The sequence below is a fragment of the Tachypleus tridentatus genome, chromosome 1 (assembly GCF_004210375.1).
Source record: "Tachypleus tridentatus isolate NWPU-2018 chromosome 1, ASM421037v1, whole genome shotgun sequence".
NCBI lineage: Eukaryota > Metazoa > Arthropoda > Merostomata > Xiphosura > Limulidae > Tachypleus > Tachypleus tridentatus.
In genome coordinates, this window is record NC_134825.1 from 23,251,946 (window position 1) to 23,266,542 (window position 14,597).

Here is a 14,597-nt window from a genome sequence, read left to right on the forward strand (position 1 = left end):
ACACTTCAGAATATGCCGGTATTTATAGAACCATAAAACCTCAGTCACGAAAGTTTACGAGAATTCTGTAAAAACGTCACCAGAGCTTAAGACGGGATTTAGATTCATTTCTGAAAATCAATAACATACCAAATCAGTGTTTGCGTGAGAGTGTCTTTAGAAACATAAGAGGACTGCTTGAAAAAGCTACAATTACCTTTGTGAAGGCATCAAGGAACGCTTTTATTCAGTCGTTAAGCCTAATTATGGCCATAGACGGACGAAGTGCAATCATTGCCTATAGAGTAATTAATGCTGAGAAACTTGCTCGTCTGAGACACGTTCACAATAGCTGTAATCATTGCAATCTGAGACACGTTCACAATAGCTGTAATCATTGAGCATTCCTGTTTTTTTTCTTTTTTCTAATCTTAAACAAAATGCAGACTTTTGAAAATACTCAATGATTTTTAAAAAATGCAATATTCTTCCCTTTGCGGTTTTATAGTAGTCTTTCCAAAGATTAAATTACTACTTAATACCATATGGATACTTACTCATTTAATTGTATTTTGTTTCTAGGTTTTGATAGACATATGTCAATAATAATTTATTAGTAAAATAATGTATTTCAAGACGATGCTATGGGTATTGAAACATTTATTAAAATAAAGTACAGAACAATGTTTCGACCTTCTTAGGTCATCCTCAGGTTAACAAAGAAACCTTTGACGTACGAAGGTCGAAACGTTGTTCTGCACTTTATTCTAATTAAAGTTTTAATACACATACCAGCCGTCTTCAGATACTTTTTTTATTTCAAGTGGGTTTCTTGTCATCACGAATTAGTAAAAGAATGGTTATAAGGTTTAGGATAAAAAATATAAAGATTAAATAGTTATTAAATGTTAAACTTCTCATTTTATCTTCAGTATAGCTCAAAATAACTCATTTTATACGAATTTGTAATATTCAGTTTGGTGTCTGTAATTTTCTTGTGTCAAAAATGTTTTGATAGCTATTTAAACGGCCCGGCATGGCCAGGTGGGTTAAAGCGTTCGACTCGTAATCTAAAGGTCGCGGGGTCGAATCTCCGTCGCACAAAACATGCTCGCCCTTTCAACCGTGGGGGCGTTATAATGTTATGTTCAATCCCACTTTTCGTTGGTAAAACAGTAGCCCAAAAGTTGGCGGTGGGTAGTGATGACTAACTGCCTTCCCTCTAGTCTTACACTGCTAAATTAGGGACGGCTAGCACAGATAGCCCTTGAGTAGCTTTGTGCGAAATTCAAAACAAACAAACGTCTATCAAAATATTTTTGACATAAGAAAGATGGTCATTACAGATACTCTCGATCAGTATATTACTTAAATAAAACACAGATGAAAATCCTACAGTATATAAATATTGTTTATTCACAACAATCTCGTATTACTGGTTATTTAAATATTTAAAGTAAAAGAAATCACCAAACTAAACACTGTTAATAATCGGCTCTTGTTTTCTGAATATTTAGGGCGGTAATTTAGCTGGTTTAATGATTAACCTGTTGTTTTTTTCTCATATATTGCTTGCGAAAATAATTCATATTGTCTTGAGTGTTTTCAAACAGTCTATATGAAGCGATTCATTTCTTTTCAAAACAATATTTACGTCTATACATTTAAACAGAAAACAAAACACACACATCTATAACGATGTCACAAAATTGTAGACTTACCCGACACATCTTGTTTAGAAGCATTGCGGTATAAACATTGGACAGATGACGAAAATGAAAAAACAAAAGTATACACATTAATTTATTATATTAGGGTATAAAATATTTCAGATTTCAAAATCACATTTTTGGCATTGATATACTTTAATGTTTACTTCTTACAGCTAAACATTATAAACGACTGTTGTATAAACATTGTTTATTATAAAATTAAGAAATTTCTGGAATTCTAAGTTTTGCAAAGAGAAAAAAAACTGACACACATTTGTATAAAGTTAAAGTTTCATTGGTAAAGTAGACATGTTATTTTCGTTAAAAACAACTTTAAATTAACTGTTTCTAGTTATTTTTTTTATTTAACACACGAAAGTAAATCTTAATAAATTATGATTCTCGGGTAAACAAGTATACGTATTGACAGTATGTATTATATATTACTGTAGGCAAAGTTCACTTACCATCTGGGAATCCACAGAACAAAATGACAGAATAGAAAACAAAATATTAGCACGTATGAATTATGATTATTGTAGTTTATAATTTCGAATAACAGTTAAAAGGTTTTTAAACACCCAGTCTACGAGTCAGGGGAACACGTTTGATGGATTGATTGCTGAACAAAGCTTTTTGAAGCTCTCGTTTTTAAAAATTTGACAAGGAATCTGAGCTCTTTGTCATACCTGGAACATGAATTCCCCACCATTATGGCCATAATTTGCAGTTGTTTCTAGACTATAAGGAAGAACCATGCCTGAATCCAAAGTCCAACAAAGAGCACTTTAGTGTTTGTACAAATTGCACTATATAAGATCTTTCTTCTCCGTGGTTTTGACCAACTCTGTCAGTAGGGATGGTCGAGGAAGGCTCATAGGAGTTTACTCTCTGCTGTTGTGGGTGGTTAGAAATGGTAGCTGCGTGAGCATAATCAGTTCAACTATTTTGCGTAAGGAGAACATAATATGGCCAACTCTCTAAACTCTACATCTTCATAGTCGAACATTAGTGAGTGGTGACTTGTTTTGGTAGTAAAATGTGGTTTTTGTAGGTTAACAGGCCCAGCCCTTATGATAGTTTGTTTCATTGAATAACTTAGTCCACTCAAAAAACCTGATTCGGTCTCACTGACTCACACGCTGGATGTTAATAGTAAATACCAAACAATTAAAACCATCTTTTATTTTCGGTTTAAAACAAATACCGATTACAGCATCAAATATCTAATCACAGTTGCCTATAATGCTAACATAATTTCTTAGAAATACTTTAGTTTCTACTTTATGGAAATATATATATTTCTGTTAAATATTTCTTAGCTTACAAGAAAATTCTCAAATAATTTTCAAAATAATGTTATGTTAGTGCTTCAGCCAAATACCGTAGTGATTTGTAACTCTGTAATTAGGATAGGTGTCAAATTGCTTTGTGTCTGTGAATTGAAATTAGCACCATAATTGTTATAAAAACTGGAATGTTTATCACAGTTATTTGTGACTCTAAGAATTGGAATAGGTATCTCAGTAACTTGCCGCTCTGTGAATTGAGGTAGGTATCACAGTGACTTATGATTATTAACTGGGATAAGTATCAGAGTGACTTTTGACTGTGAATTATGATGATATGAATTGTTATGAAATGGGAGGATATCAGAGCTGTGAATTGAGGTAGGTATCACAGTGACTTATGATTATTAACTGGGATAAGTATCAGAGTGACTTTTGACTGTGAATTATGATAGATATCAGAGCGAATTGTGACTATGAAATGGGAGGTATTAAAGTGACTTGTGACAATGAATTAGAATAAGTATCAGATAGACTTGTGACTATGAATTAGGCTAAGTATCAGAGAGTTGTGACTATGGATAGGTAAAACTAACTCGCTGTTATAAATCGGAATAGGTATCACAGTGAATCGTGACTGCAAATTAGTATAGGTATAACTACATTGTGACACAATTAAAGTAGGTATCAGAGAGAGTTGTGGTTATGAGTTGGGATATGTATGGAAGTAACTTATGACTGTAATTTGGAATAAGTGTTAAAGTAACTTGTGACTATGAATTAGAATAGGAACTAAAGTGAGTTGTGACTATGAATTTGGATAGATATCAAAGTGACTTGTGGGTATGAATTAGGATAGGTATAGCTAACTTGTTACGATAAATCGAAATAGGTATCACAGTGAATCGTGACTACAAATTATGACAGTTATAAATAAATTGTGACTATAAATTGGAGGAGGTATCAGAAAGACATGTCTATGAATTGGGATAGATATTACAGTGACTTGTGACTACGAATTTGGATAGATATTACAGTGACTTGTGACTATGAATTAGGATAGGTATCACAGTGACATGTGATTGTGAATTGGGATAGGTATCACAGTGACATGTGACTGTGAATTGGGATAGGTATTACAGTTACTTGTGACTATGAATTGGGATAGGTATCACAGTGACATGTGACTGTGAATTGGGATAGGTATCACAGTGACTTGTGACTATGAATTGGGATAGGTATCACAGTGACATGTCACTGTGAATTGGGATACGTATTACAGTGACTTGTGACTATGAATTGGGATAGGTATTGCAGTGACTTGTGACTATGAATTGGGATAGGTATCACAGTGACATGTGACTGTGGATTCATCCAAGCTTCTTTCATTGATTTAATTACTGTTAGCTACTGTCTTCTGAAAATACTCTTGCCTTCAAACCAGATAATAAATACACATACAGAATATATATAAACATTACTTACTCTTATTCCCTGGAGCATGTGGGAAAATGATTAAAAGTATTGTTTTTAGTTTAAGAAGTACAATTTATTTCAAAATAGAAAATGTTGAAGATTTTAATTAAAATAACACATAGGTTATATACGTATGAATTTAATACTCAGATCTTAAGACAAAATATCTTTCAAGACAAAGTTATAATTCATCAAATAACTATTACCTTTGTTTTATAACGATAATCATAGACTATTCGTAGTAATATCTGGTGTCCTGAATAACAAAACAAAATAGAGTAAAATATACACTACATGGCCTAAAGTATGTGGACACCAGACCATCACACCCGCATGTGCTTGTTGAACATTTCATTCAAAGCCATGGGGATTAATATGGAGTTGGTTCCCCTTTACTGCTATAACAACCTCCACTCTTCTGGGAAGGCTTTTCACTAGATTTTGGAACATGGCTGCGAGGATTCGCTTGTATTCAGCTACAAGAGCATTAGTGAGGTCGGGCGAGAAGGTCTGGTTCGTAGTCGACGTTCAAATTTATCCCAAAAGTGTTCGATGGGGTTGAGGTCAGGGCTCTGTGTAGGCCAGTCACGTTCTTCCACATCAATCTCGGGAAACCATGTCTTCATGGACCTCGCTTTGTGCTCGGGGACATTGTCATGTTAAAATGAAAAAGGGCCTTCTCCAAACTGTTACCACAAAGTTGGAAGCACACAATTCTCTAGAATGTCATTGTGTGCTGTGGTATTAAGATTTTCCTTCACTGGAACTAAATATCCTAACCCAAACCATGAAAAACAACCCCAGACCATCATTCTTCCTCCACAAAACTGTACAGTTGGCACTGTGCATTCAGACAGGTAGCGTTCTCCTGGCATCCGCCAAATCCATATTCGTCCGTCAAACTGCCAGATATTGAAGCGTGATTCATCGCTCCAGAGAAATCGTTTTCACTGCACAGTGTCCAATGGCGGTGTGCTTTACACCACTCCAGCCGACGCTTGGTATTGCGCATGGTGATCTTAGGCTTGTGTGCGGCTGCTTGGCCATGAAAACCCATTTCATGAAGCTCTCAACGAACATTTCTTGTGCAGACCTTGCTTCCAGAGGCAGTTTGGAACTCGGTAGTGAGTGTTGCAACTGTGGACAGACGATTTTTACGCTCTACGCGTCTTAGCAATCGGCGGTCCCGTTCTATGAGTTTGTGTGGCCTACCGCTTCGTGGCTGAGCTGTTGTTGCTCCTAGACGTTTTCACTTTACAATAACAGCACTTATAGTTGACTGGGGTGATCTCTACCAGGGTAGAAATTTGACGAACTGACTTGTTGGAGAGGTGGCATTCTATGACAGTGACACGTTGAAAGTCACTGAGCTCTTCAGTACAACCCATTCTACTGCTAATGTTTGTCTATGAAGATTACATGGCTGTATGCTTGATTTTATGCACCTGTTAGCAATGGTTGTGGCTGAAATATCCGAACCCACTAATTAAAAGGAGTGTCGTATAGTGTATTTCAAGATAAAGTATATAATATTATATATTTATATTATATATCAAATAGCTATTATCTTTGTTTGATAAAGATAATCCTAGATTATTTATAGTAATATCTGGCGTCTTGAATAACAAGAGAAAATAGAGAGTGAAAATAGCTAATGAATTCTTAGCGATAATATTTTCGTGACTCAGCGGTAAGTTTGAAGACTAATGACACTAAAAGCCGGGTTTCGATAACCATGATGGGTACAGAACAATTATTCCATTGTGTAGTTTTTTGCTTAACTACGAAAAACCGACAAACAAACTTTTTAAGTAGTTGTTGTTTCATCAATGAACAATGAATATTGAAAAGTATACAGATATTTTGTATAATAAAATTAGAACGCTTAAACAGATACGACAGTATATGCTTTTACTTAATTAAACTTTATAGTATTTTGTCTAATAACTTAAAACAAAACTGATATATTAAACAAGCGAAAACAGGTCATCCCAATTCAGTTCGTGTGGTTGAAACGTGTTTGTTGTTAAACACAAAGCTACACTATGAAATATTCACAAGTCCGTTCATGTGGCATAACTTGTTAATTTTTAAGCATAAAGCTACATTTTGATCTGTATTTTCTTGTGCCCACTACGAATATTGAAACCCTATCGTTGAGCACTTTGAAGCAAAATATGTGTAAACTCTGAATGATCAAGGCGAAACAAAAAACAACCAGGTTATTTTTATAACAGTTCTGGCAGTTGTGAAAAAAAGTGATATAATGAGACTGAAGCTATTAAAGATGTATTATAATCAACATTTGTGTATCTTAGTTTATCTGTATTGTTCTACGATCTATAGATACGTCAAAAAACAAGAAAGCAACTTCGAAATTTTAAATAAAGAATAAACAATGCCCACGTGTTATGCCTTTTGTATTTCGTTATGTTAACACTTATATTAACATATTCATTATAGTGTAAAAGTAGAAAGACTGTTTCTCGATTGCTTCTATTTAAAAATAGCTGTTTGCCATAATTTTTTTTAGTAGCTTGTATATTATATGTAATTCTAATTCGCTGTTAGGAATTTTGTCTTTGCTAAATTTATCGTATGAATAGGCGGAAAGATTATTGATTTACAGTTAAAGTGCGGCAGACAGAAATTTACCCATCTCCATTGCGTAGGTTTGCACTAAACTAAACAGTTTGCTAAAAGAATACCACAAAACATTCAGAAACGAATGTGAACATGCTCGTTTTTTTTTTCCCGGAATTTGAAGTATAAAAAGTTTACGTTTAAATCTGCAAAATTCAAAAACAGGTACTTTTTTACATCTGCAGTTAAATAAGTGTATGTTTTCTCTGGTTTTAACTAGTTTAAATACTTTTTTCTTTTACGTATAATTTAATTTATTAGAGAAAATTTAAAATAAAACTTATGAAATTTGCATGCTAATTTTTGTTTTCTAAATTATAGAGAGTGTGAAAGAATATTACTATTATGTTAAAAATAAATATAATTATTAATAGAAAATATACATTGTTTGCCATTTAGCGCAATGATCTATATATTGGTGCTCTGTCCACCTTGAGTATTGAAAACAGATTATGAGCGTTAGTAAACGCACAGTTGTATCATTGAGCCACCGGATGTCCGAAGTGAGTATATAAGATCAGAACTAAAATTTCAACACTAGGATCCAGGGTTCAGTTCTCTGTACAACTTATTATGTAGCTTTGCATTAAAACAAATAAGTAAAAATAAAATTAGTCTTAAATAATGTAAAAATAAAATTAGTCTTAAATAATGTAAAAATAAAATTAGCCAATTAAATAATAAAAAACGAGCTTTTATAACAAACTACCTAAGGGGTGTTTCATGCCACAAACCAACACAAAGAAAAACTACAACCTATAATGATTAGAGTTTACTTATTCGGCAATTCACCTTTAACAGTATTTTTTCAATGATGTATTTACGGTTGGTTTAAAATATATTTATATTTCAAGATTATATAAACAGTGAGTTCAATTTAATACAATTAAAAAATAAAGTTTGATAAAGTGAATCAAAACCTTCAAGTTTTTAAGGTAAGGTTGTAGTGATCGGATGTTGGTTGTTATCACCATTAATAGCTGCCGATATATATAATCTTCTACGTCTTATTATTAATTAGCAAATGTTTTATAATTTAGCATTACTTTTAGCATATGTTTCAGCTTCTAATCTTCAACAATCTTCAGGGAAGTTCTGAAAATACTGTTGTCTCTATGGATAAAAGCGGGGATTCAATCCTGGGCCTTCAGTCAAATAACTAAATTTTTTAACCTAATTATCTAGTGATACGTTAAGTGAACTGACTTTTTTATCAGTTAGCTTGATGGAGAATACCTTTTTACCTTTTTTCTCTCATGTGTGGTACATATATTATTATTATCGTATTAGTAATAGTATTACAGAGAGTTCAGTGCTATTAAGTCTTGTACATCTGTTACAATTCTGGTTTTTATTGGTCGGTTTGTTTCTCGATCATAATGGAATTTACATTCAGAGTGGATGACGCAATTCTTTAGTATTTTTCTTCTGGTGGTTTGGTCTATACTAATTACAATTATATGTCTTGTGGCTTTCGTATGCTATGTAGACATTATGCTGTTTACATATTCTTTGTACCTTTTCAAATAAGATGAACAACGTTATATGACTACAATTAATACACCAAATGTCCACTAATAGGAACCAGAATCGAATTTCAGTTCTTACCAACACTATAATAACTTTGTTTACAACAACAGTAGAGAAGCAGCCATATAAAAAACAGCCAGGATAAAAACTAGTTAAAAATGAGTTTCTAATAATAAACATTGTTACTATTTAATATTTAAATTTATGTAATCGTATAGGTTAGTAAACATGATAAACAAAAGCATAATTAACATTTCTTTGGTAACTTAATTAGAATAATAAGCTTTGACCTGCGTATCGATTTCATCTTAATAAATGAAGTTTTCCAGAGTACAATCCACCAAATAAAGTAATAGAAAGCGTTACCCAACTCGTAGTTAAACGATCTCTATATGACGTTAAAAACTCTCCTTCATAACAAATAGTGAAAATGTTGTATGCTCACTATCATTAGGTTATAAAATAGTTTTAAAATAAAAAATAATCCATTTTTACTGGAGTTTCTAAATTATAATTTACTAGTTTTTTAGATGTTTCAATCTCTTTATATTCAGTTGGATGTTTTCACTGTAACGACGTTTAGCAGTAAGTTGTACAACGTAGTGAATAGGAAATTAAAACTACTAAAATACATTTGAAAATAAAAGAGAAATGTACAGTAAAGTGCAAAATAAAATTTGGAAGACACTTACCAAGTTCATCTGCTGCAAAAAGTAGCATAAAAATCAAGAATTAGTTCGTATGTTTAGATGCTATTTAAAAGCAAAAAAAACTGAGTTTCTATAGTTAATAACAGTGTAAAAGCGTTTATATAAACTAGATAATTAGTTGTTTTGTTCTCAAGATCGAAGCTTCCCTAAGAAGAGAAACGTGCATGTATACTGTGTATTTGTTTTCCAAATAGAAACTATCAATGACATTTTTATTGTCTAGCTTTACGTACCGCCCTTTTCCACTCTAGTGAAGTGTACGAAAACTGAGGAGACCAAACTGAAGTGTCGTCCCTAAAGGTGTTGAAAGGACTGCGTTTTTCTGTTGAGTTGTAAAAAAAATGTGTTAATTTTTTTTATAATTTAGTAGCTAAGTGTGCAGTAAGGTAAATCGGTATATTACTCAACCTTGTTATTCACTTTTCAAGAGAAATAAAACAGAAAGAAAACATACAAGATATGTCATAATAAGTTAACATAATAAGATTTTAAATAGGCTTAGTAAGCATTCGTGCATGTATACATTTAACATGGAATCAACCTCAAGTAACAAAAGAATTATACTTACCTAACTTCGGTCATCATTTCCCATATGGAGTTAGAAAAAAGTTTGGTAAATCACATAAAAACATAGCTCTTTCAACTACTGGTTCTGTTGTCTACAAGTATAAACTTAGTCTGGAGAACAATATTCAAATCCAGCTTTAATAACTTCGAAATGTCTGCTAGTGTGGAATAAATTAGAAATATTATTTCGTAAATTTTGAGCCGTTGAACGCGGTATATCAAACTAGTTACAGAGTTTAAAACTTAACGTACTAGTAGAGTTATTGAGAAAGAAAAGGTCGTTTTTAACACTCCTACGAAAAGTGGGGCCTAATAGGCCCCAGAGCAACTTGAAAGGTTATTAATATTAGGCTAATAATTTTGTATTTAAATGAAATTGCCATTTAAATCCATTAATGAATGGATTAACGAGATTCCCACTGTCCCTATCTACTATCTAGCGAAACCACAGCCAGGGGAACGGGCTTGGAGAAATCAGGACTAGAAACGTCTTTTCGTAGGAGTGTTAAACTGTGTCATTATTGTTCTTGTTACTTATGTTTCATATATTTCAATTACTGTTTCATTAGGATTTTGTATATTTTTATACAATGTTGGCTGAAACGTTTTCACAAAATGTTATATTTTGCATTAGGTAGAAAAGTTACAAATTACGTTGCATGGATAATGAAAGTAACTTGGTTAAAAAACTCGTAATGTTTAACATCTCTTTCTGATCTTGATATCCGACAGGATGAGGTATTACAACATCCGAGTGCTGTTATTTTTTCTCGTAAACTTTAAAGTATGCTGTGTTTTTAATAAGTGGATGGAAAAATGTTGTCACGTCGAAAGTTAAAGAAAGCTTTCCGCATGTTCGTACTTGAGAAACACCCTCTTAACTTGATTATTAGGTATCGATGAACATTAATCTTCGACGTTCTTTTAATGCTTGCTTAAATGCTAATTTTTCATTAGAGAACTACAACTGGGAATGAAACTCAGAGTGATGATTTATCACCATCGTGCACGATCCTTTCAGTAAAAACACTTTATTAGCGTGACTCATAGGCGTGATCCCTGAACATTTACTTTGTCATCACACTTTAAGAACCAATCTTTTATTTTAAATAGTGAATTGTAAATATTATATGATTAATTTATGCAGGTGCTTTACCTTTCTTGATATTAAATCACTTGTCTATACAGAAAGTTCTTTATATAACGGTTTTCTTATTATGTTTCCTTTACTTTGTCTTGAAACACCAAAACATGTATGTATATTTATTTTAATGAAGTTACAGTCAAGTAGCTAATTTAACTGTCTACAGCCAAGTAAGTTCTTGAAAGATGAGACACTGTAGAAATTGTTTTTCAATAGAAATTTACTTTTGGCATCGGGTTCTGAAATTTTTAAGTTCACAAAACAAAAACATATTCTAGTTATGTGTTGGTGTGTATTATTTGTGTTGACTTGTACTTTCAGAAAAATTCCCCTAGAGCTAAAAAAATAGGAACATTTTAAAGGAAGACCACAGTGAAAAATTGCTCATATATTCCATTCTGTGTTTAAGAAAGACCACAGGGTGTAGTGTTAAGTGCAGAGATGCCAACTATTTCAAATTACTGAGCGTAATGATTGTAGACAAAGCCCTTTATCATTTGCGGCGACTAGGCCTAACCAATGTATCAAAGCTGTTTATTATTATAACTATTATTATTTATTACTCCTCTAGATTGCTCATTTATGACTGTGTTTTGTGTATTTAATAAATAAAAAAAATTCTTTTGAAATTGTGTCTTTTATTTAGTTCAATTTAACAAACATTGAACATGCACATACAGTAAGCATAAAAAGCCTTTGTGTAAGGACTTGTTTATATCACGTTTATGACACTTATTGTAATACTTTTGCAGCTGTTGCAGCCTTTGCTTTCATGAGAATGTCTCTGGTTGGTTGAGAGTTATAACAACATTGTCCATTTGACTGCATACACATCTTATGTGTTATAATACTACTCAAAACTGAGGTGCTCAAGTTTGGTTTGAACTTGCTTTTGTTTTTAGTCACTAAATTAAATATCCTTTCACTGTCAGCATTAGAATGGAATATTGTAAGAATTCCAAGCATAACCCTACACAGAATGTCATACTTCTGGTTGCCATTTTCATCCTTAAATGTAGACAGCTGAACCCAAAATTTGTCAACATTCAACTGAAGGACAGTTTCTGAGAAAGTATCAATTTGATAGTTCAAATATTGCCCTTCCAACTTGTCAATAGTGTCGTGCTCATGTGTATTGACAAGGACAGGATACCTGTCTGTGAAGAAGCGTAGAGAAGAGAAATCTTTGCTGACTTGAAGTTTTGGATCAGAAACCTCTTCGTGAATCAGAATTTTATCATTTAGAGGGAAATGTTTCATCATGTAATTTATAGCTGCAATATTGTATTTCTTGATACTGGTGTAGAAGCTGATCAGGTCCAGGTCCTTTTCATATTTAACAATGTATTCCTTGGCAGCATTTCCAATAGAAATTGCCTCATCAGATTTGTGTAAGGATTCATTGTTGTCATCAAGTTCAGTGATGTTGTCTTCAAGATATTCTGGCTTTATGTATCTGACAAGTATATTTTTAACTTGTGTAATCAGAGTTCTATGCATAATGTGTATGCAAGGGTCTTCTCTTTGCAATATCAAATTGGCTTGCTCAAATAGAGGAATTGCAGACTGAAGAAAAAGACAAAATAACAAGTCCATTTTGATGTCCAAGAAAACTGTTAACTTATCTAACTTGCTCTGCGCATAACTTTCTTGGTTACTTTCTTGCTAGCTGTTGTTTTCTTCTCTTTTTTTCATTGATTGTCTCTTCTTTAGTTCAAGGTTAGACTGCCTAAACATATATTGAGTTATATCAAATGTTTCTTTGTCTGCTTTTCTAGACTGTTGTCTTGTGTCCCTGTGTGGCTGAGAGGATATCCTGACTGTTAAGGTCTTTCTGTCTGACTTAGCTGCACGTTTAGATCCTTTTGAATCTAGTTTTTTTTTTCATTTCACAGTGAAAATACATTTTCAATGGCTTCCACATGCCCAACATTCTAATGAGGTACACCCCAAGCGATAGCCATCTTGTGTTAACAAGTTGTAGAATTTTTCTTGTTTCTTTCTCATACAATCCTTGAAACTCTTTGAAATGTTGTTTTCTGCTAGCACTTTTGTCCAGAAAATAGTAGATATCTATCAATATATCAGAAACTGAGCAGGGCAGTTCTCTGAAAGCTTTCTGGGCAGCAATATTTATGAGGTGACAGGCACAGCCCATGAAGTAAATGCTAGGTTGTCGTCTTGAGATGTGTCCCATCACACCTTTACCCATAGCAGACATAACTGAGGCATTGTATGAAGAAAAACTACGACAGTTTTCCCATGGAATTTTCCTCTTTGTCAGTTCGTGGTCCAAAAGTTTGAAAATACTCTCTCCTGTTGAAGCTTCTTTCCATTCCACCATTGCCAAAAGAGAACAAACAATTTTTCCAAGCAAATGGTCAAGATATCGTACAATCACTGGATACAGTTTTGAGTCATCCATGTCTGTGGATCCATCTGTGGATCCAACCCAACATTTGTAAAATGGCTGTAGCTTTGGTTCTGGCGCAGCCATATTTTTTCGCTATATCGGAGTCTGGGAACATTTTTTTGAATAGATGTCCTGCATGATCGGCTACTGGTAGGAATAAAGTATGAGCAATAACGAATTGCGTGAACATCACTTCTGCATTTATGGTTTCATATTCTGAATTCTTAATCATAAATGTCGTTATCTGCATCGTTTTTATCTTCGCCTCAGCCTTTTGTTGGTGAGATGCAGGTTTTTTTATGTCTGGAACAATCGTTTATCCCGCCATGCGCCACAGAAAGATCGATGTGACAAACTGTACAAAACGCATGGCTGTCACTGACTTTTGATGCAATGACCGGATATTTTGCACTATACTCTTTCCTAAAATTTTGATTCACGGTTTTAGTCCATTTAGATTTGCCAGAAACAAGACAATCTGGTAAACGAGGCCTCTTTTTTTCCAACTTGTGAACGATCGCATTGGTGTTTCTATGCCGCTTAGAAAAGGAGAAATGCCCATCTACGCGAGCGCTGATTGGCTGACAAGCATTGATGACGTAACTATGGATCCCCCACGTACCAAGTGTGGAGAAGCACCGCACTCAAACTGTTGGTAGACGTCGGAGATGCAAATATTTTCTATTATTTCAAGCACAAACATGATTATCGCAAGTAGCCATTTGGACTATGTCTTTTATTTATTATCAAAATTTATTTGCATCTCACTAGAAATTTTCTTTTCACCCCTTTCAAACGCTGGGGGAACAATTTATCACTTTATTGTATAGACCTATATAATACATAATAATTTGGGAGTTGCAACAGTCGTAATATTTGTCTGTATGAACATATAGTTGTAATGTATACACCAAAATCGTAATGATTACACTCAAATCATAATGGTTGGCACCTCTGCTATTGATGGAGGACTATTCTTACATGATGGCATCATCATGAAACAAAAATCACAATAAGCACAATTTATGTGGGTGTTAGCTAATGACAGTGGCATGCAACTCTCATAAGCAGACCAAGAAGAGAAGGAACATTTTTCTTTCTAGAGTTGAGTTATCTCAAAACTGCTGTTCATCA

General features: G+C 33.4%; 1 protein-coding gene across 1 annotated transcript in view; it reads right to left on the reverse strand.

Moving 5' to 3' along the window:
* Positions 1–239: 239 nt before the first annotated feature.
* LOC143232223 (uncharacterized) overlaps positions 240–14,597 on the reverse strand; it is a 50,993-nt gene continuing 36,635 nt past the window's right edge. Inside the window, exons 2-4 of the mRNA XM_076467386.1 lie at positions 9,573–9,661; positions 9,322–9,333; positions 240–404 (exon numbers count right to left, since the gene is read on the reverse strand). Coding sequence (XP_076323501.1) covers positions 240–404; positions 9,322–9,333; positions 9,573–9,661 — 266 coding nt within the window. The remainder of the gene's footprint in view (positions 405–9,321; positions 9,334–9,572; positions 9,662–14,597) is intronic.